The sequence below is a fragment of the Drosophila serrata genome, unplaced genomic scaffold (assembly GCF_035046125.1).
Source record: "Drosophila serrata isolate PLE 108 unplaced genomic scaffold, ASM3504612v1 contig_30, whole genome shotgun sequence".
In the NCBI taxonomy this organism is placed as follows: Eukaryota; Metazoa; Arthropoda; class Insecta; order Diptera; family Drosophilidae; genus Drosophila; species Drosophila serrata.
Window position 1 is genome coordinate 1314587 of NW_028256928.1, and position 19176 is coordinate 1333762.

General features: G+C 40.2%; 2 protein-coding genes across 3 annotated transcripts; one reads left to right on the forward strand and one right to left on the reverse strand.

Moving 5' to 3' along the window:
- Nucleotides 1-7587: 7587 nt before the first annotated feature.
- On the reverse strand, nucleotides 7588-9623 carry Ama (Amalgam). The gene is made up of 2 exons (XM_020962834.2): nucleotides 9322-9623; nucleotides 7588-8901 (listed from the first exon to the last, which is right to left on the reverse strand). Exon 2 carries the CDS (start codon nucleotides 8891-8893, stop codon nucleotides 7892-7894), a length of 1002 nt encoding a protein of 333 aa, XP_020818493.2. The 5' UTR covers nucleotides 8894-8901; nucleotides 9322-9623; the 3' UTR covers nucleotides 7588-7891.
- A 4765-nt stretch (nucleotides 9624-14388) lies between these two features.
- bcd (bicoid) lies at nucleotides 14389-17287 on the forward strand. 2 transcript variants are annotated; one of them, XM_086833323.1, is made up of 4 exons: nucleotides 14389-14700; nucleotides 14899-15000; nucleotides 15065-16047; nucleotides 16165-17287. In XM_086833323.1, the coding sequence occupies exons 1-4, from the start codon at nucleotides 14529-14531 to the stop codon at nucleotides 16450-16452; spliced, it is 1545 nt and encodes a 514-aa protein (XP_086689449.1). In that variant the 5' UTR covers nucleotides 14389-14528; the 3' UTR covers nucleotides 16453-17287. The 2 variants fall into 2 exon arrangements, with proteins under 2 accessions (XP_086689449.1, XP_020818303.1); XM_020962644.2 differs by having other exon boundaries at nucleotides 14389-14696; nucleotides 14925-15000.
- The last annotated feature ends 1889 nt before the right edge of the window (nucleotides 17288-19176 follow it).

Genomic DNA, 19176 nt, shown 5'->3' on the forward strand with positions numbered 1-19176 from the left:
CGCAGATTTCAGATACTCAGATACTGAGATACTTGTGCGAGCGTCACATCAAAAATGCTGCAGAATCTCACCCGAGGCGATGCGCAAAAATGTCGGAGAAGGTTGGAAGGTTGGTGGAAAATATAAATGAATATGAATGGCATTCCATTGAAGACAAACATGAATTAATAATGAACATTATTGGGCAATTATCCGAGTAAATGTTTTCATTAGAGAGATTGCAAGGAATGCTGGAGAAATGTATAAAGATAAATTTGTAAAGGAGATTATAAATAGCAATTGTTTCGGGATGATTTAATTTATTATTTAGTAAACAAAGATTGTTTACCATTTTAAAAGCAGATATTGATTTAGCTTTTTTTTCTTTTCAGATTCTCCAGGCTTTTAGGTAATTATTTTCAGAATCTAGGATACCCAATAGCCAATAAATAAACCCATACCCTCGCATAGCTCATTTTGTCATCGAGCACTTAAGTGAGACGCTGCGAAAACATAAATTAAATGTCAAAAGCATAAATATTTTCGCCGCATACACACGCCAGGACAGACGGCTTCCCCTTCCTGGGCCAGGACTGCCTGCAATGGCGGTGGCCCAGAACTTCCGCCAGAAGCCAGAAGCCAGAAGCTGCCAAAAGAAAAAGGAACCGCCAAACCACCGAACACATCAGCGGGCACCGAGGGAAGTGGCAGCGCGAATAAAATGCCAGCAGTGCGAAAACTTTTAACATGCAAATGCGTCGCCGCTTTTCCTTTTTTCTCGCCCTGCCTCCTGTCCCTTTTTGTACTTTTAATTTTATTTCGTTTTTAATTTTCAACAAAAGAGGGGCTGGCAAAGGGGGCGGCGGGCGGCCAGAAGCGAACGTGATATCGAAGTTGGCTGAGATAAGTGCAGACAGTTATCTGCCACAGGACTATGGTACGACCACGACCACGCCCACTGCCATCGCGGTCGTCAAGGAAAAGTTTTAATTTCAGTTTTTGGGCACAGAAATTTTTAACGGCGTGCAGCTGTATCTGCATCTGCGAGTTGGAGTTCGCGAGTTGCGGACTGCCATTCCTCCTATCTGTGTATCTGCATTTTGCATTTTAATTGCAAATGGAAACAGTTATCTAAATTGGCCGAAATATTAAAACGACGCATCGGTCTGACTGTCGTTTTTTTTTTTTTTTGGTGCGGAATCCGCCAGATGCGACCTCAACATGGGGACACAAAAAACATACCGGCAATTGCCATTCCGAATGCGAGCTGCGAAATGCGTTACACATTTTTGGCACAAGGCCAGCCTGCATATCCGTAAAAAAGGATCCCGTTTAAGCCCTCTCTGCAGTGGTCAGTTGGGGTCCTTAAACCCCTCGCCTGACAACCCTTCCCCCCCCGGAAATCGTGGGCTGGAGAGCACACATGAGTTCCGTCCGTAATTTGGCTTAAAGCGGGTTTGGCTATTATTCTTTTTTTGTGGTATTTTAAACAATTACAAGAGCAATCAATTTTGTTGCTTAATTTAATGAGAACATCTCTTAAATTTAAGTTATATATTTTAGAATAGAAACAATACAACTTCTCACACTACCTCAAGCAATAAATTTAATTTAATTCCATACTATTAATACATTTAAGGTACCCAAGTTCTTTGGGAGTTAATTGACAAATCTAGAGCTAGGGCTAATTTAATATCAAGAAAAGTAAACTATCTTAGGAAAATCCCCTAACTCGATTAAGTTCGAAATACGTTACCCAATGAATCATTGTCCTAATCCCCTTCTGGTTAAGCCGGAAGGAAACTCCACCAATCCATTTCCAACTTCCGCCTGACTCTGACACTGACCACGCCCACGCCACCGCCTCGAAAGTGTTCGAACCAAGTTTTCCCGGCAAAATGAGATTAAAGGCTGCCAAAGACCGACTTAGATGCAGATTCTTTGGCAATGCAAATCGTAATTTCTCCTTTTGGCTCCTTTTGTTTGCCTGCCTCGGTTTGCTGTTTGCTGGCCAATCGCAGGGGCAATTAGTTAAATTTATTATTTGCGCACGCACCACAACCGCAGCAGCAGGAGCAGCACCAGCATCAGGATTCCCCCAATTGTGGAAATGGAGAATTGGGGGGCGGCGACAAAGCAGTTTGCATTTGTCTCCGCATGAAGGGATTAATGACAGGCAACAAACAAGCGACCGAAATCCCAGCAAAAGCCCCCATTCGCCTTGCCACCGAGACCGACATGAATGCCATGCAATCTTGTCACTCACATTCAAATGCACGGCGAGAAATAATGTCAGGATAGTGATACATAAATTAAAATTTATATTTTAATATAAAATAAGTATTTAATATTAATAGAGGATCAAAAATATAACAGAGAAATATTAAAATAAACTTTTACTGCTGTTACCCAATTTGAATATATTTTTAGATCTTTGTAGGGATTCTCGCTTGAGTCAGAAGCTGGCAAAGCAGTGAAGGAGTCGTTTCCGACCCTATAAACCATATATATTCTTGATCAGCATCAACAGCTGAATCGATCTAGCAATGTTTGGTTAAAAAATAAAATTTTGAAAATTGTTCGAAATTTGAAAATTGTATAAGGGGTTACATCATTAAAATTGTCTAAATTTGACAGAAAATTGAATTTTTTAAATTTGAAAACTGAGTATGCAGCTTTGTTAATCTACCAAAAACTAGCATAGACCAGCTTTCCGAATTAAAATTAATGATTTTTTGGTTTAGTTATGAGTTTTTTTAAGCTATGATTTTTTGAAAAAATTGTACGTTTTTATACCTTTTTGCTGGTTTTTATGATTTTAGTTCAAAACTGACAATTGCATCAACAAACGCAGTGTGCAGATTTGTTGGTGCAATAAAAAGTAGCACAGAAAAGCTTTCAGAATTAAAATTAACGCCATTTCGGCTTAATTATGATGTCCGAAAAACTTTGATTTTTCAAAAAAATTGTCTGTTTTTATACCTTTTTGAAGAATATAATTTAAGTCGGAAGCTTGAAACGCAATGAAGGAGTCATTTCCGACCCTATAATCCATATATATTCTTGATCAGCATCAACAGTTAAATCGATCTAGCAATGTTTGGTTAAAAAATAAAATTTTTAAAATTTTTCGAAATTCGAAAATTTTGTAAGGGGTTACATCATTAAAATTGCCAAATTTTGACAAAAAATTGAATTTCTTAGATTTGAAAACTTAGTATACAGATTTGTTAGCCCCATAAAAAATAGCATAAAAAAGCTTTCCGAATTGAATTTAATGCCGTTTTGGCTTAGTTATGGTATTTGGAAAACTTCGATTTACCCAGAAAATAGCATATAAAAATATATCGATTTAATATACCTAGAATACACATATTTTAGGTGTGCTTTGAGTTATACGAATTAAGATTAGAAGAAGTTATATATACATCTTGATTTGCAATCAAAATTTAAAAAAAAAACATGACCAAAACTTTGTTGAAATATTAAATAATAACTATTTTAGGGCTTAACGAATGCTATCCAAGTTTTTAAAACTCTATCCATATAATATCATCAATGAAATCAAATCAAATGTAAACCCACACTACAAAAAAACCTTCAATATTGCAATAGCCAACGATTTCACGCATTTTGTTCTCTGTTTTAAGTACCGCCCTCGCCGTCCTTTCGTTATCGTAAATATTTGGCTTAAAGGGAACGGCATCGCAGGGCTAATTCGTTTTTATGCCCGTTCGCATGAAATATTTAAATTATTATTTATGGCAGAGTTTTTCCCATTTGCATTTGCCATTCGCCGATTTCCATTCTCCATTCTGGCCACTCGTTGTGCATCTCTGTCGCTCCGCAGCCGCTTGTTAACGGATGTTGGGGGAAAATGGTTATGCATTCGTCCATAAATTGCCCAGGACTCATAAATCAAGCGCGGGAGACTTCAATTAATGCCCCACTATTGCCAGCGATAATTCATTTACTAATTTATCTCTTGCAAACAGAGAGAGAGACAGAGCGCGCGCGGCATGCCAGCATTAATTACAATGCAATTACTTATGTGAGTAAAAGCGTACATGCTCATAATTATCTGATTGGAGGCGTGGCACTCATTCATTTGCATATGCCACAAACTGCGGCAGAGAAACTCCAAAATTGGGACAAATTTGAATTGGCGGGCAGCTAGTGCCAAGCAGTGCAAGCAGTGTATGGTGAGTATAGAACTGCTTGACTAGGGATCATTTGATCGCTTAAAGGGATATTTAAGGAAATTTACGATATTAGAGGAAGAGTGGTGAAATAGCATTTGAATTTGAATTACGTCTTACTCAATATTTACTAGTTTGGTTTGGTTTTTAGTAAAAATTACCAAATCTATACAGCATTTGAACTAAATACCATTAAAACTACAATAAAACCTTTTATAGTTTCTGTACGGGCTCTTAAAAAACACCACATCGTGTGTAATTTCTAAACTCCTGATCACATAATTCGTTCTTGGCAAATTATCAGATTAAATGTAAACAGTTGCCTTGGTACCGAGCCAAAAATACAGCTGGCAAAAAGCCAGGAACCTTAGCTTGGCATTGAGTCAATATTCGCATTCACTTTGAGAAAATTTAATTAATGGTAAAGATATAATAAGCTAAGAAGTTTCAGTATTAGATTAATGTTAAGAAAAGAAGAAATTAGTTAATATAAATCAGGATATGCTTAACGATTATTGAAAGATTGTTATCAAAAGTCCAGTGGCATGTCGCATAACTTTACTTTTCAATGAGACTTTTTAAATTTCCATTTAATAATTCACTTTTACACAACATACTTTAATGATTCAAAAGATAATTATAAAGATTACATTGTTTAGTGGCATGTTATTAGTTAAGTAGCCCAAAAGTTAGCTTCATTTCGTCAAGAGCACTCAATTTGTCACCATCGTGTAATTACAGATGATTAAGTATTTTTAAAGCACTCGCTGTCACTTCACATCATCAGTAAACACATTAAAGTCGACGAAATTTCATTTCACATCAGGCACACAATTTGGGGACTTTTATCAAATCTTCAGACGCGATACTCACCCAATCAAATTTCACGTGCCGCTGCCCGCGTTTTATTGTGATGACGATAGCTCCTTGGCTCCCTCCTTCCTTTCTCGTCCTAGCATCCTTCTAGTTGGCACTGCATTTCAGCATCATGGAGCATCATCATCATCGTAAAAGTAAGACCCCAGAGTCGCAGCAGCCTTTGTTTACAACCGCCGCGTTCGTCGTCGAGGATGTGGCGGAAAATAGTGGGAAAACGGATGCGGGAGCCGCGGCATCTGGGCCACTGCATCCTGGCCAGAAGATCCCAGTCGAATGAGCGTCCTGTCTGTGGAGGCGGCACGTTTTGGAAGTCAAACGCTCGACGGCGGATACGCTTTCCAGGTTCCAACAAAAAGCATCACACAAAAGTGCAAATCGGAAGCAGTGATGGCTCTCTTATTTGGGGAGAAGAAAATAAAAGGTTCAAAAAATATAGTCAGATCAAATTTTTTGAGAAAATAAATGTAACAAAAATTGCAGAAAAAAAAGGGTTACAAATAGAATTAATAGGAATTTTGTCCAACTGATATTTATAGTTTAAAATATTGCAGTTATTTTTGTTATTTAATTATAGGAATATTATATTAATAATTTCGGAAAATGGATTTCACATATCTTTTGACTTTTACTGACTTCATGAACTTGTTCTAACTTTTCTTTGATCACATTTGTTTGTCTAGATCTAGTTTTATTAGGTTTTTAAAGATTTCTATATTTCTAGAAAGTGTTTATGGATAATTGCTAGATTTTATTCCAGAGAAATTGATACGGTTTGGGAACGAAAAATACCTTATGTCGACTTCTCAGAAAAATTAGTTTCTGAGCAAATAATATCTATTCATATGCATTATTTTTTATTTGCAAATTATACTAAAATATACTTTAGAATTTAATTTGTTAGCACTCTATGGAATTATTAAAATATAAACACATCGCGGCCAGATGAGCAACACTGTTCTAGCAAGGTAAGTCCTTAGTTCAACTGCGCAAGCGTTGGCATCATCCTCCTGGAAATTGCCTGTGGAGGAGGAACAGAAAGTCAGCAATGTGCTCCTTAGCCTGGCTTCACTGTTGCCATTTTCCGCGGCAAGGGTAGTGCTAAGCGCTGCCCTGTGCAACACGATTTCCACCCTTAAACCTCACGGAGTCGCACATCTCACAGCTTGCGTTCCAATCGACTTTTGCTGGCTCTCTCACTCATTCACTCTCTCTCTTGGGGGTGTTTCTGGCCCAAAAATCGATAAAAGTCACGTCGACGTCCATGTTGGGCCGCTCTATCCTCAACCTCCGCTTCCCTGGGCAGACAATGAAATGATGTTCTAGCCAAAGGAGCGGCAGGATGAGGTCGCAGGACGCAGGACGCAGAGCGTAGGACTCAGGACGGGCTTGGAGGCTGGGAACTGCAGACGAGGACGCACGTGTTGTCCCTGGACTTCTGGCTTGGATGCGTGCGAGCGGCAGCAACAATACCAATTACAATAAAGACAGACATTTAGCCAGGATTTCATTTGGTGCGGGGCCCAGGACATGTGCAAAAAAATAAAATAAGAGAAGAAACAGATAAAGGCAAGAGCGAGAATGAAAAATTTGCCAAATGTATTCCAGCAACGAGTTTCTAATGGAAACAATTAAGTCATTAGCAAGTGTTGATTTTAGTGAGCGATGAGAGTCGGGCTGGGGCTTAGCTAAACTAATGTGCTCGGGCCATAATGGAGTCCTTCGGGGACACAGCCCCCCACCCCACACACACACAACACACACACACACACTCGACTAGTTGTTGTGTCAGCGGCAGACCCAACTCGTTGGGCCGCCTTACAAATGCCTCGCATTTTTCTCAATTACAATGAACAACTTACTTCGGGTTGGCTTTTCGAGGAACCCCCCACATGTCCCACCACACATTGGGTGTGTGTGTGTGTGCGTGTGCTTATGTCAAGAGGTGAACTGACTGCCATTTTTTAACCATGATTGAAGAGTTAAATGTTGTGGCACTTTGAGCGGACCCGGTTAACTTTCTGGCAAATGACTTTCGCCAGTATTAACTGTTTGGATACGAGCTGTGTTTTCTTCTTTTTTTTTTTTGGGGTCAAGGTGGGACATTTTGGGTCTTAGGATGGCAGATTTAAGCAGCATTTAAATGGGACTTATCTTGAGTGAATTTTACATTCGTTTATTTAGGTTTCTGAAGATTCAAATCTTTGGAAGGTGGAAGCTTACCTTTAATTCAGAAGGAAAGCAAATACATTTCGTATCTTGATAATGGACTCTTGGACTTGGCTTCCTTTTTATGTTGGCCCATTAAAATTGCCATTTGAAAAAATGTGTGGAATATTAGGATTTTCGAATGATAGCATAATATTAAGATGTGATTTTGGTTATGTATTTAATATATTATTGTTGCTCTTCAATATCAAGTAATTTAAAATCCAAGGCAACCCCTGAAACTTTCTTTTTGCAGGCCCCATTTCCTGCCACATAACCAACTGCCCGAAAGTAACCCCACCATATAGGAAAAGACCGATTAAACTTTATCAGAGAACGTTATTTACTTATGCTTATAGGATGCGTTGTACATGTGTATAAAGCCGTCGGATGCAGAGCACATTCTTAAGGCACAACGGTCGCTCGAGTCGATCTCGAGTGTGTCCGAAAATAAGAGAGTCTGAATGGGAGCTAATTGAATGATTCATTAATAATATAAACACAGGCCGCATCCGGGCTGGGGAATTGCCGAAAAAGCGAGACGAGATGCTAAAATGGGAGGGGTCCAGTCTTGTGGCGTGGGAATGGAAGTGGATGTGGATGTGGATATGGATGTCGATGTGGTGACCTTACGAGAACGACGGCACCGGGATGACAGTCTGGAAGAGATGGAGCCGGGCATCGGCATGTCCCAGTTTATTGGTGGCATTGCAGTAATAGTCCCCAAAGTCCTCCACCGACACACTGTCGATGCGCAGGACAGAGGTTGTTATCTCCGAGGAGGAGGCCGTGGTGGACACCTCGTGCTGCCGGCTGGACTGCAGTTGGACGCCGTTTCGATGCCACACAACACTTGGTGCCGGATAGCCCTGCACGGAGCACTCTAGCTCCGCGGTGTGGGACACCATCTGGGCCACCTTCGGTCGCTGCACGGCAATCTGCGGGCGGAACTCCACCTCGACACGGATCAGCCTCTTGTCGGGCTGTCCCTCGCCATTTTCGGCAATGCAGTAGTATCCTCCGCGATCCATTCGGTGCACTGTACGGATCCGGAGAGTGGGCTCCGCCAGGACATGACCGCCGGCTGGCATCACGGCGTTGTGTTCGCGAGCCCAGGAAATCGTCGGCTTGGGGAAGCCAATGGCATGGCAGGTAAGCTCCAGGTTCTGACCCTCAGTTACCAGAGTACTCTTCGGGGTATTCTCCGAAATCATAGGCGGGGTCTTGATCTGCAGGTTCAGCTTCTTCATCACCTTCTCCGTGGCGGAGACGATCACCTGGCATTCGTACGGACCCATGTCGGTCACCTCGATCTTCTGGATGCGGAACGTGTAGATGGCACTTCCAGACTTGGGTCCATCAGTGACTGTGACATTGTATCTTTGATCGGTGAGGCTAAGCATATTCCGCATGGAGAGAACCACCGAATTGGTGTCCGACTCGCTGGCCCTCTTGGCCCAGCTGACCGTGAAGGGGCCGACATCCTCCACTGTGCAGGTGAACTCAACGCTATCACCGACACTGGCCACCACATCCTTGCTGATCTGGCTAATCACTGGTGCTCCAAGGGCGGACTCCAGACTGATCGCAAGGCCCAGGAAAAGGTAGATAAAGAGCCTTGGATTTGCCATGGCTGTCACTGGAAAAGGGAGATTGGAAGTTTTAGTTATTATAAGAAAGTAAAAGTAAGTAACTTATTATAAGTAAATGTTATTATAAAATACTATTGTAGATAGCTGGATGTTTATACTTTAAATCAAGTTGTAGATATCATATTTCAAATGGTAATATCAATGTTCCCTACTCGAAATTATGAGCTTTAACTTCTAATATAATTATTTTTAATAAATAGAGAGGAAACTTCATTATATTTTAGTAATGTTAACATTCTTGAAATTGAAAATGTTGAAGTATAGTATATTATCACTGATCGTAATAGTTTAAATAAAAAATCGTCTTCCTGACACACTTTTAAATATCACAAATGCACTATTTTGAAATAATCTTAAAATGTACATTTTTTTTTTAGTTTTAATTTAGCAGTGTTAAGTGTAATTACAGGATGTTGTTGCTGTTGCTGGATTGCTCTCTGGGTTATTCTTCGGTTATCTCTGACTTTCGTAGGTTCAATGCGCTTCACTTCGCGTCCGGGGCTCGACTGAAGCGGCAGAGGCGACTGAGCTCGGCTCACAAGTCCATATCTCTGCGACACTGCTGCTGCTCTCTATCTGAAGTCTCAGTGCTGGTTTGTTGTTCTTTCCATGTTATTAACGCGTCGACGCCGACCGCTCGTTATCTCCTCGAGCGCAGGAAGAGCCCCGAAAATTGTACACCGCGAGAATGCGTCAGAGATAGAGATCGTTTTGATTGATTGCCTCAGTCTAGACCATTGTTGCAACCTAATGGGTACACTGAAAATAATATACAAGAAGAAGGGAAGTTAATTTCGAGAGGCTAAAGATTGGTATACCTTTGCAGATACCCATAATTTCGAATTTTCAATCGATCATAACTACGTCAAAAAATCATTAATTTTATTTCGGAAAGCTGTTATATGCTAGTTTTTATAGTGATAACATTTCTGCATATTCAGTTTTTAAATTTAAGAAATTTGATTTTTAATCAAATTTTGACAATTTTAATGATGTAACCCCTTATAAATATTTCAAAATTTGAAAAATTTTCGTAAATTTTATTTTTTTACCGGACATTGCTAGATCGATTTAGCTTTCGATGCTGATCAATAATATATATGATTTATGGGGTCGGAAATGACTCATTCACTGCGTTTTAATCTTCTGACTGAAGCTATAATCTGCAAAACGGTACAAAAACGGACAATTTTCATAAATAATCGGAGTTTTCCAAACATCATAATTAAGCCAAAATAGCGTTAATTTTAAATCGGAAAGCTTTTCTGTGCAAGTTTTTATAGTACTAACAAATCTGCCGTCTGCGTTTGTTGATGCTGTTATAAGATTCTGACTCAAATTATAAAAACCCGAAAAAAGGTATAAAAACAGACAATTATTCCCAAAAATCATAGTTTAAAAAAACTCATAACTAAGCCAAAAAATCATGAATTTTAATTCGAACAGCTGTTCTATGCTAGTTTTTGGTAGATTAACAAAGCTGCATACTCAGTTTTTCAATTTAAAAAATTCAATTTTTTGTCAAATTTTGGCAATTTGAATGATGTAACCCCTTATAAAATTTTCAATTTTCGGAAAAATGTAAAAAATTTATTTTTCGTCCGGACATGGCTAGAACGACTGGGCTATTGATGCTGATCAAGAATATATATGGTTTATGGGGTCGGAAATGACTCCTTCACATTTTTTAGGCTTCGATTGAAACATTGATACCCTGCAATGATGATGAACTTTTAACTTAACTGAGTAACTACTTTGAGTTCTTTCTGTTAAAAAGACTTTTTTTATGTGTTAATGTTAAAAAAATGAATAACTATTTTAATAATTTTAGTTATCCAAAAACTATATATACCCTTTCATATTTTATAGACTTCTTTCAATTACCTCTGCCACATTTCTCACTGTGCATTTTCCGGAGTCAAAGTCATCGACGTTTTGGATCTTATCGCCCTTCGCTTGTTTACTTTCTCACTGTACTTGTATCTTTATCTGCACTGCTATCTGTATCTGCCTCCGTTTGTGTTTGTGTTTCGGATTGTATTTAAATTGTTTGCTTGTGCGTGAGTGGGACTCCGAGCTCACTTATCAATGCATTTTACTTCTGTTCCCTTTGCCTTTAATTGATTTGTTTTGCTGGCCGTTGCAGCTACCCCTGCCACGCCCACTGGCGGATTAAGCGGATCCGTTGCAAAAACAAAGCACCGGCGAAAGCGACCGTCGACGAACTGAGGTGCGGAAAAGCGTGAAAAACTCCAAGCTTGAAATCAAATTCAAATTGAGATTGAAATTTGTGCCGCCAGTCGGCCATAAAACGTTTAGGGGTTCGTGGAAGGGCGCGGGCTGGAAAGGTGGAATGCGGGCCATTTGTGATTTATGATTTACGACATGGCGCGGGAATAACCTTTCGCCGCTCTGGAAATGCCAGCGATCCCAGCGCTCAGGAGAGCCAAGAGCGGAGAGCAGAGCAGGGCAAGGACGAGAGCGCTGTCCCGCTCTGGCGCAAGGATCAGGGGCGCATGCGTGAAAAGTGCATGCACAAAAGGGGGTGGAATGCACAGAGGGTGGGAATTACTTGAGGTCCTAGTTCAGCCATGCTGGGATTTTCGGAGGGAAATTTGAAGAGCAGCATCCGGGGAATTTAAGGAACTTTCGTAAGCCCGGAAAGGATAACATTCAATGGGATAAACTTAATTCTTCAGTAAAGAAATTACAAGTATTAGGTTGTGTTTGCATTGAGTTATAATCAGGAATAACAGGGTTGGTGGAAGATATCTCCTTTAAGTAATCCCTCTTCTTATTAACGAATAATTTTCATAATTATTACCTCCTTATTATTCAGAATACCTTAAAGACTTAAATAATTTAATAAATATATGGAAAAAATTACTTAAGATTTGTACAATTTCAAAAGATATGGTTTACACTTTAAAATAGGAATTTATTATAATGTTCATCTTTAAACTATTATTTTTTTTAATTTAAAGAAACCTAGTTCAATTTTGTTGTACACTCCAATTCTTCACCCCTCCTCACATGCTGAGCGATAAACATAGCAATGAAATTTAATACTATTTGAGTAGCACTTTATTCAACACAATCAATCCACTTGTTATATTAACGGCTTGTGGTTTTCAAACTTTCGCCCGTCATTGAAACTTCCTCCCCCCAATTGCATTTAATTTCCATATTTCGCAGCAAGACTTCTGATCAACCCAAAGAGAGACTCGTCCCCCCAAGAACCCGCTGAGGTTAACCCGACTTAGCTGTGGGAAATGATTGATGATGACCCTGCTGTCTGTCTGTCTGTTTGTTACTGCAAAGAAGTTCCCCTTAAGAGTATGTATGTATGTATGCTCGATTTTTGGAAAATTAAATCACATCTTAAATCGTCTCGGTGACTTCTGGCGAAAAGAGGCTGCTCCCGGGGGCAGCTGCATCTGTGCCTGCGACTGCACATTCGAATCAGATAATTGTAAATTGTGTAAAATAATAAATTTCCAGTTAACTATCTGTGGACCTCATAGGGCGCTTCTATTCTCTGTCCACGTCCCCGTTCTTACCGCTCTGCTCTCGGGGTTATCCTTTGGCTTTGGTTGCAACCCGCCAGCTTCATTATTACCAGCCGCATCGTCATCATCAGCATCAGCATCAGCATCATCATTATCGTCATTGCCGCTGCGTCGATTCCTCTTTGGTTCCAGGACCACGTCCATGTCCTGGCTGCTTTATGCACTCGAAAGCAACGGTCGACTTGGCCCGACCAAACTGGACACACACCGAACGAAAGAGACGGGGCTACAGGACTGCTGCTGCCTCGCATTCAGGCGCAAGCGGATCCAAAACAGAAAATGTCAAATTTTGTAATTTATTACCCGAATCCTGTTTCTGTCAGTGACTCTTTGGGTGTTTCGCTTCGGCAGCGGCACAAACACACACACCCAGAGAGAGTGAGAGAGAGAGAGAGGGGAGGGCATTCAGCAACAGGGAAGCTGCAGGGGGGCAGGGGAACGGGGACTCGGCAGAGGCGAGTCCTTTGTCACACACTGCGTGTGAATCTGAGGCCCAGTGTGTGTCTGCTGCACAGTGGTCGACCGAAACGGAGTCCTTTTTGATTCACCAACTAGGAGTTGCTTTCGTAAAGGAATTCTCTTTTACTATTAAGTCTAATAATTGATGTTAATAGGAGTGATATCTCTTGCTTTGAATAAAACTATAATATAACTATGTGAGTATAAAGAAAAATAGTAAATTTTAATGTGAGCAGAGGTTATTTTCCATTAATTTCAAACTTAGTACTTATAAAGGACATTCCTCGTATTTAAGTAAGCAGATAGTTTTGTCTGAAAAACTAGAATAGTTTGGATATCCCAGTAAATTCAAAAATCCACTGTACCTTTGTGTGTATCCTTTAGCTTTGACTTTGTGCGCGTATATATTTGTTTGCCTTTTGGCTGGATGCCGGGATGCTCCCGCTCCCACAAACTCCACTCCCCTCCAGCTACGTCTCTCGTTGTTTGGGATTCCTGTCCTGGAGTGTCTGTGAATTGACTTTTGTTGCCAGTTGGCAGCGGCGGTATGGGCAACAAAAGCAAGACCAACAGCAACAAGCACATGCCAGATCCCAAAAGTCAACACGACAATTATTTCGTAAATGCCATTAAAATATTTCACTTAACGTTAAACGACGTCTCTTTAATATATAAGTAAATGTTACAAAAGTTATGACTATAGGTTAAGACCTTGGTACTATTCATTCAAAAATGTAAAAAATATTATTATACATATATATAATACTTTTTTAAACCAAAACACAATAAACTGGAGAAACTGTAATTTCTTTCAAAACTCCCGCTCAAGTGTTTGTAGCATTCACCTTTTAACAGACTTAAGATCCACATCACCTAGCCTTGACATTTCGTATCATTTAGCTATAAGCCAGTATCAGTTTACATAAAATCTACATGATGCGCCCTCTAGCGGAATATTATGGAAACCATTTTCCCAGCGCTAATCTCCTTCCTAGCATTTTGTTGCTTTTCCGTAGAGAAGCAACATATTATAAGTTCCCAATTTAAAGTTGAAAACTTGAGGGTTTCCAGCCGAAAAAATACATCTGTGTCTGAAAATTAAGACACATCTCTAGTATCTGTCAATGCCGATGTCGAGCATTCCGTCAGCTATTCAAGTGTGACCAGTTATAGAGGTGGTAAAGAAAAACTAGATGTTTTAGGGGATTTTTATTATTTTTCCGGGAAAGGCTGCTGGGCACACTGCAAATTTTCGCGCAATATTTAAATATTATGGGACAAACTCTTATTGAAATTCCTTTTCTTGGATTACAGAATTAAGTTATATTACTAAGATTCTTAGCTTTGTTAAAATATCATGGAAACTATTGTTTAGAATACTTATTGATTGATCTAATTGCCCCATCCCTATCGCTTAATGTCCATCCCTAAATAACGGCACTATCCAGATGCGAAGCAAGTGGAAAAAAATGTTGGCGAAATAAGTTTGGGATCGCCTCGCATGTAACCGGTTACTTGAATTAAAAAAACTTTTTCCAAATTCCTTCGCTAATCGCCGACAGAAAGCGGCGGAGTGTTTGGTGAAAATGGCGCAACCGCCGCCAGATCAAAACTTTTACCATCACCCGCTGCCGCACACGCACACACATCCCCACGCGCATCCGCACCCACATTCCCATCCTCATCCGCATCCCCATGCGCATCAGCATCCGCAGCTGCAGTTGCCGCCACAATTCCGGAATCCCTTTGATCTGGTGAGTGGAAACTGGCGAAACTAATGGCAGTTTCAATAAGAAGTTTGAAGCTTCAATTCTCCGATATTGTAAACTGTAAACAGGGCACCTTCGATAAAGTGAACAAAAAACATGCGAGACCTTTAAATAATATAAACAATTGAAGTGTTTTCCAATTTTCGGTCCCCGAAGCCCATCTTCCTTGTATTGTTTTTATATAAAGACAGTGTAATCTTATATTCTCTGAAGCTTTTCGATGACCGAACGGGTGCAATAAACTACAACTACATACGGCCGTATCTGCCGAATCAAATGCCCAAACCAGGTGAGCTAGAACCCAAGTTATGCTTCGTACATTTAAAAAAAAACCTATATTATCCTCTCATTAGATATGTATCCCACAGAGGAGCTTCCAGACTCCTTGGTGATGCGGCGCCCACGGCGCACGCGCACCACATTTACCAGCTCCCAAATTGCCGAGCTGGAGCAGCACTTTCTGCAAGGACGTTACCTAACCGCCCCCAGACTGGCGGACTTATCGGCCAAATTAGCCTTGGGCACGGCACAAGTGAAGATATGGTTCAAGAATAGAAGGCGTCGGCACAAAATTCAATCGGATCAGCACAAGGATCAGTCGTACGACGGAATGCCACTCTCGCCGGGCTTAAAGCAGGGGGATGGGGATCCCCCCAGCTTGCAGACCCTTAGCTTGGGTGGAGGCGCCACACCCAATGCGTTGACACCGTCGCCGACGCCTTCAACGCCCACGGCCCACTTAGTGGAACACTACAGCGAGTCGTTCAACGCATATTATAGCTACAATGGAAATCAGAATCATGCCCAGACCAATGGGCATCGTCAAGTGCATGGACAGTATCCAGGGGCAGGAGGAGCTGGGTCGGGGAGTGTTCCCAACGGTGGCCAGTTCTTCCAGCAACAGGCACCGCCGCCACAGCAGCAGCAACTTCATCACCATCAGCAGCAGCTGCATCATCACGCCAACCATGGGCCGCTCCACATGCAGCACCAGCAACAGGCACAGCAGCAACAGCAACAGTATCATCACTTTGACTTCCAACAAAAGCCAGCCAGCGCCTGTCGCGTCCAGGTGAAGGACGAACCGGAGGCCGACTACAACTTCAACAGCTCGTATTATATGCGCTCGGCTATGTCTGGCGCCACTGCCGCACCCGCTGCCGCTCGAGGCGCTGCCTCGCCCGGCTCCGAGGTCTACGAGCCATTAACACCCAAAAATGACGAGAGTCCCAGTCTGTGTGGCATCGGCATCGGCGGACCGTGCGCCACGGCCGTTGGCGAGACGGAGGCGACCGACGACATGGACGACGGAACGAGCAAGAAGACGACGCTACAGGTCAGCCATATGCATCAAAACGTATTTACAAGACTCTTAATAAGGACCTTAAACTAATATTTCTAATTATTGAAGACAACTTATGAGGAATTTTTAATTATCCTTAATTTGTTATAGATCTTGGAGCCTTTGAAGGGTCTGGACAAGAGCTGCGAGGATGGCAGCAGTGACGACATGAGCACCGGGCTTCGAGCTTTGTCAGGAACCGGGATTCGGGGCTCAGCCTTTGCAAAGTTTGGCAAACTTTCGCCACTTCAGGCCCCACCGCCGCCCATGGGCAATGGCATGGGCGTGACGATGTCCGAATCAAACCAATATCAATGTACGATGGATACGATAATGCAAGCGTATAATCCGCATCGTAATGCCGCTGGAAACTCACAATTCGCCTACTGTTTCAATTAGGCATTAGGCGGCTTACCCAGAGAGTTAGTTTTATTAGGCCTAAGTTTATCACTGTTGTTCCTGATTGTACAAATACCAAATGATTGTAGATATCTACGCGTAGTAAGTTAAGATTGTAAATTGTCTTTAAGTTTAAGTTTTTGTGCATGTACTAGCCTAGTCAGCAGGTAGCATAGATTTCAGTGCCTCTTCTAGGGATGATAGGTTCTTTATTTTATTGTAAACTTTCCCTGCAATACGCTCTATGCCTCGACTGCCTCTGCCGGGGTGTTCCACCAAAGCCCAGGAACGCCCCAACCAGATCCACTCGAGGTTTCAATGGGCTTGAACGTATTCCAGGGAAAGTTATTAAATTTTTAACTTAGCTTCAATTCATGTCAGTAAGAAAATCGTGTCTGGAGCAACTTGGCATAGCTAAAAACTGTAACTGTCGAAATGCAAAATGTTTCTCTTGATGGTAATCAGTTGAAGCGATTACGTCCTAAAGATGAACATTTAAACAATAATATTCGATATAATATTTTCAATTTCTACGTTATGCCAAAGTGCCTGCCATAATCTAACATTTGCACATTCTTTGATCAAGAATTGTCAGCAAATTGTTTGTTTATAAATATGACAGACCATTTGCTCCAATTTCACAGATTTATTTGCTGCCTAAGGAATTATTAAACAATCCTTTACACATCCCTTCAAGATGCATTGAAATATGTTAAGCCTAAAGTATAGTTTTAAAATGGTGCACCACCCTATGATGTTGTCTGTGTAAGCTTTTTGTAAATCATTATGGGAATATAAAAACTACTCCACGCGATGGTAGCAAACTAAGCTAATACATCTCTTAGATCTAGTAGCTCTTGGGTCGGTATCTCTCCCTTTCCCTGCCCAGGATGAACGAAAACTGTATCTGGTTTTTCCGAAAATCTTATGAATTTAAAAATGGATTTTATGGCTAACACTCACACATGCCTGTCATAAACCGAGATTCGCGATTTTTCCGCGAACACCCGCGGGTCATAAAACTTTTGCACCAGCTGCCTGTGTTTATATATATCTACCTGATGCGAGAGACGACCTTCCGCGGACCAACCTGGTAGGGTCGAACTATTTAGGTAGGCACTGTACAGCCCGCTCTCTCTGGCGCCGCCAGGCAACTTGTTGCCTCTATTTTCTTTGATATAAATTTTGGAAAATCCAGAAAAACCGATACGCGCTGTACATGAACGAATGTCGATTGGGTTTATCCCGCATTCGGTATTTTTATTGATCTTGCTCCTTCACGCGTCCAAATGGGCGCGTTTTAGGAGGTGGATTATTGATGGGCCGTGCTGGGAAAACCAGGTGTAGTAACCATTCTTACAACCGATCATTTAATTATACAATGCGTTTCATATCTATAAATATTATAATTATAATATAATTATTATCAAAAAATTAGCTTGAAAACCTATTTTGTATACCTATTTTAAAGATAGTTTAGGTTTCCTTAATTTCTTAATAATTATAAATAATCAATTTAAATAATCAATTTATTATTTATAATTATTAAGAAATTAAGGAAACCTAAACTATCTTTAAAATAGGTATACTCATTTTGTAAATTAAAAAAGTTCAATTTTTTGTCAACTTTTTTTTGGCACTTTTAATGATGTAACTTTAAGATTTTCAAATATCGGAAAAGTTAAAAATGTATTAATTTTAACCGGACATGTCTAGAATACTGGCATTATGTGAATCAAGAAAATTCATATGTTTATAGGGTCGAAATGACTCCTTCATTGCGTCAAGCTTCGATTAAATTATATCTTAACCCGTTATAAAACCAGAAATTTTTTTGAAAAAGTCAAAATTTATTTCGGATATCATAATTAAGTCGAAATTGCATTAATTTTAATTCTGAAAGATTTTCTGTGCTACTTTTTATTGCACTAACAAATCTGCATACTGCGTTTGTTGATGCTATTGTCAGTTTTTAACTAAAATCATAAAAATCTGCAAAAAGGTATAGAAACGTTTATTTTTTTCCAAAAATCATAGCTTAAAAAACTCATAAGTAAACCAAAAAATTATTTATTCTAATTCGAAAAGCTGGTCTATGCAAGTTTTTGGTAGATTAACAAAGCTGCATACTCAGTTTTCAAATTTAAAAATTTAATTTATTGTCAAATTTTGGCAATTTTAATGATGTAACCCCTTATAAAATTTTAAATTTTCGGAAAAATGTTAAAAATTTATTTCTTGACCGGACATGGCTAGAACGACTGGGCTATTGATGCTGATCAAGAATATATATGGTTTATGGGGTCGAAAACGCCTCCTTTACACAGAAGCTTTAGATTCAAATTATAATACCTTGCAATGGTATAATTCAATGTTTAAATTAGTAGTTATACTTTGTAGATTCAAATAAATGTAAAAACGAATTTCTTTCAATTAGTTTGTTATATAAATCTTAAAATAACCATATCTATACTATTTTTTTTCACATAAAACTTTACTCAACTGTACCACACAATTTTCCATATTTCCAAACGGTTTTCCTGCCATGACTTTTCCATTGTTCCAGCGTATTTTTAGCGAATTCGCAGAAGGAGCAAATCCGATAGCGCCAGTAATAAAATTTGCGAACAATTCCCGAGTCCGAGGACAGAGGACAGGAAGCCTAAGGGACCAAGGGACCGCGACGGATTCGCATTCGCCGAGACGGAGACTTCAGCTCCGTTG

What these genes read in the sequence shown, in the direction of transcription:
- Ama (XM_020962834.2), bottom strand. Translation starts at nt 8,893, where the DNA reads ATGGCAAATCCAAGGCTCTTTATCTACCTTTTCCTGGGCCTTGCGATC.
- bcd (XM_086833323.1), top strand. Translation starts at nt 14,529, where the DNA reads ATGGCGCAACCGCCGCCAGATCAAAACTTTTACCATCACCCGCTGCCG. An exon ending in GAATCAAATGCCCAAACCAG is followed by an intron (nt 15,001 to 15,064) that starts GTGAGCTAGAAC and finishes TCCTCTCATTAG; the next exon opens with ATATGTATCCCACAGAGGAG. An exon ending in GCAAGAAGACGACGCTACAG is followed by an intron (nt 16,048 to 16,164) that starts GTCAGCCATATG and finishes AATTTGTTATAG; the next exon opens with ATCTTGGAGCCTTTGAAGGG.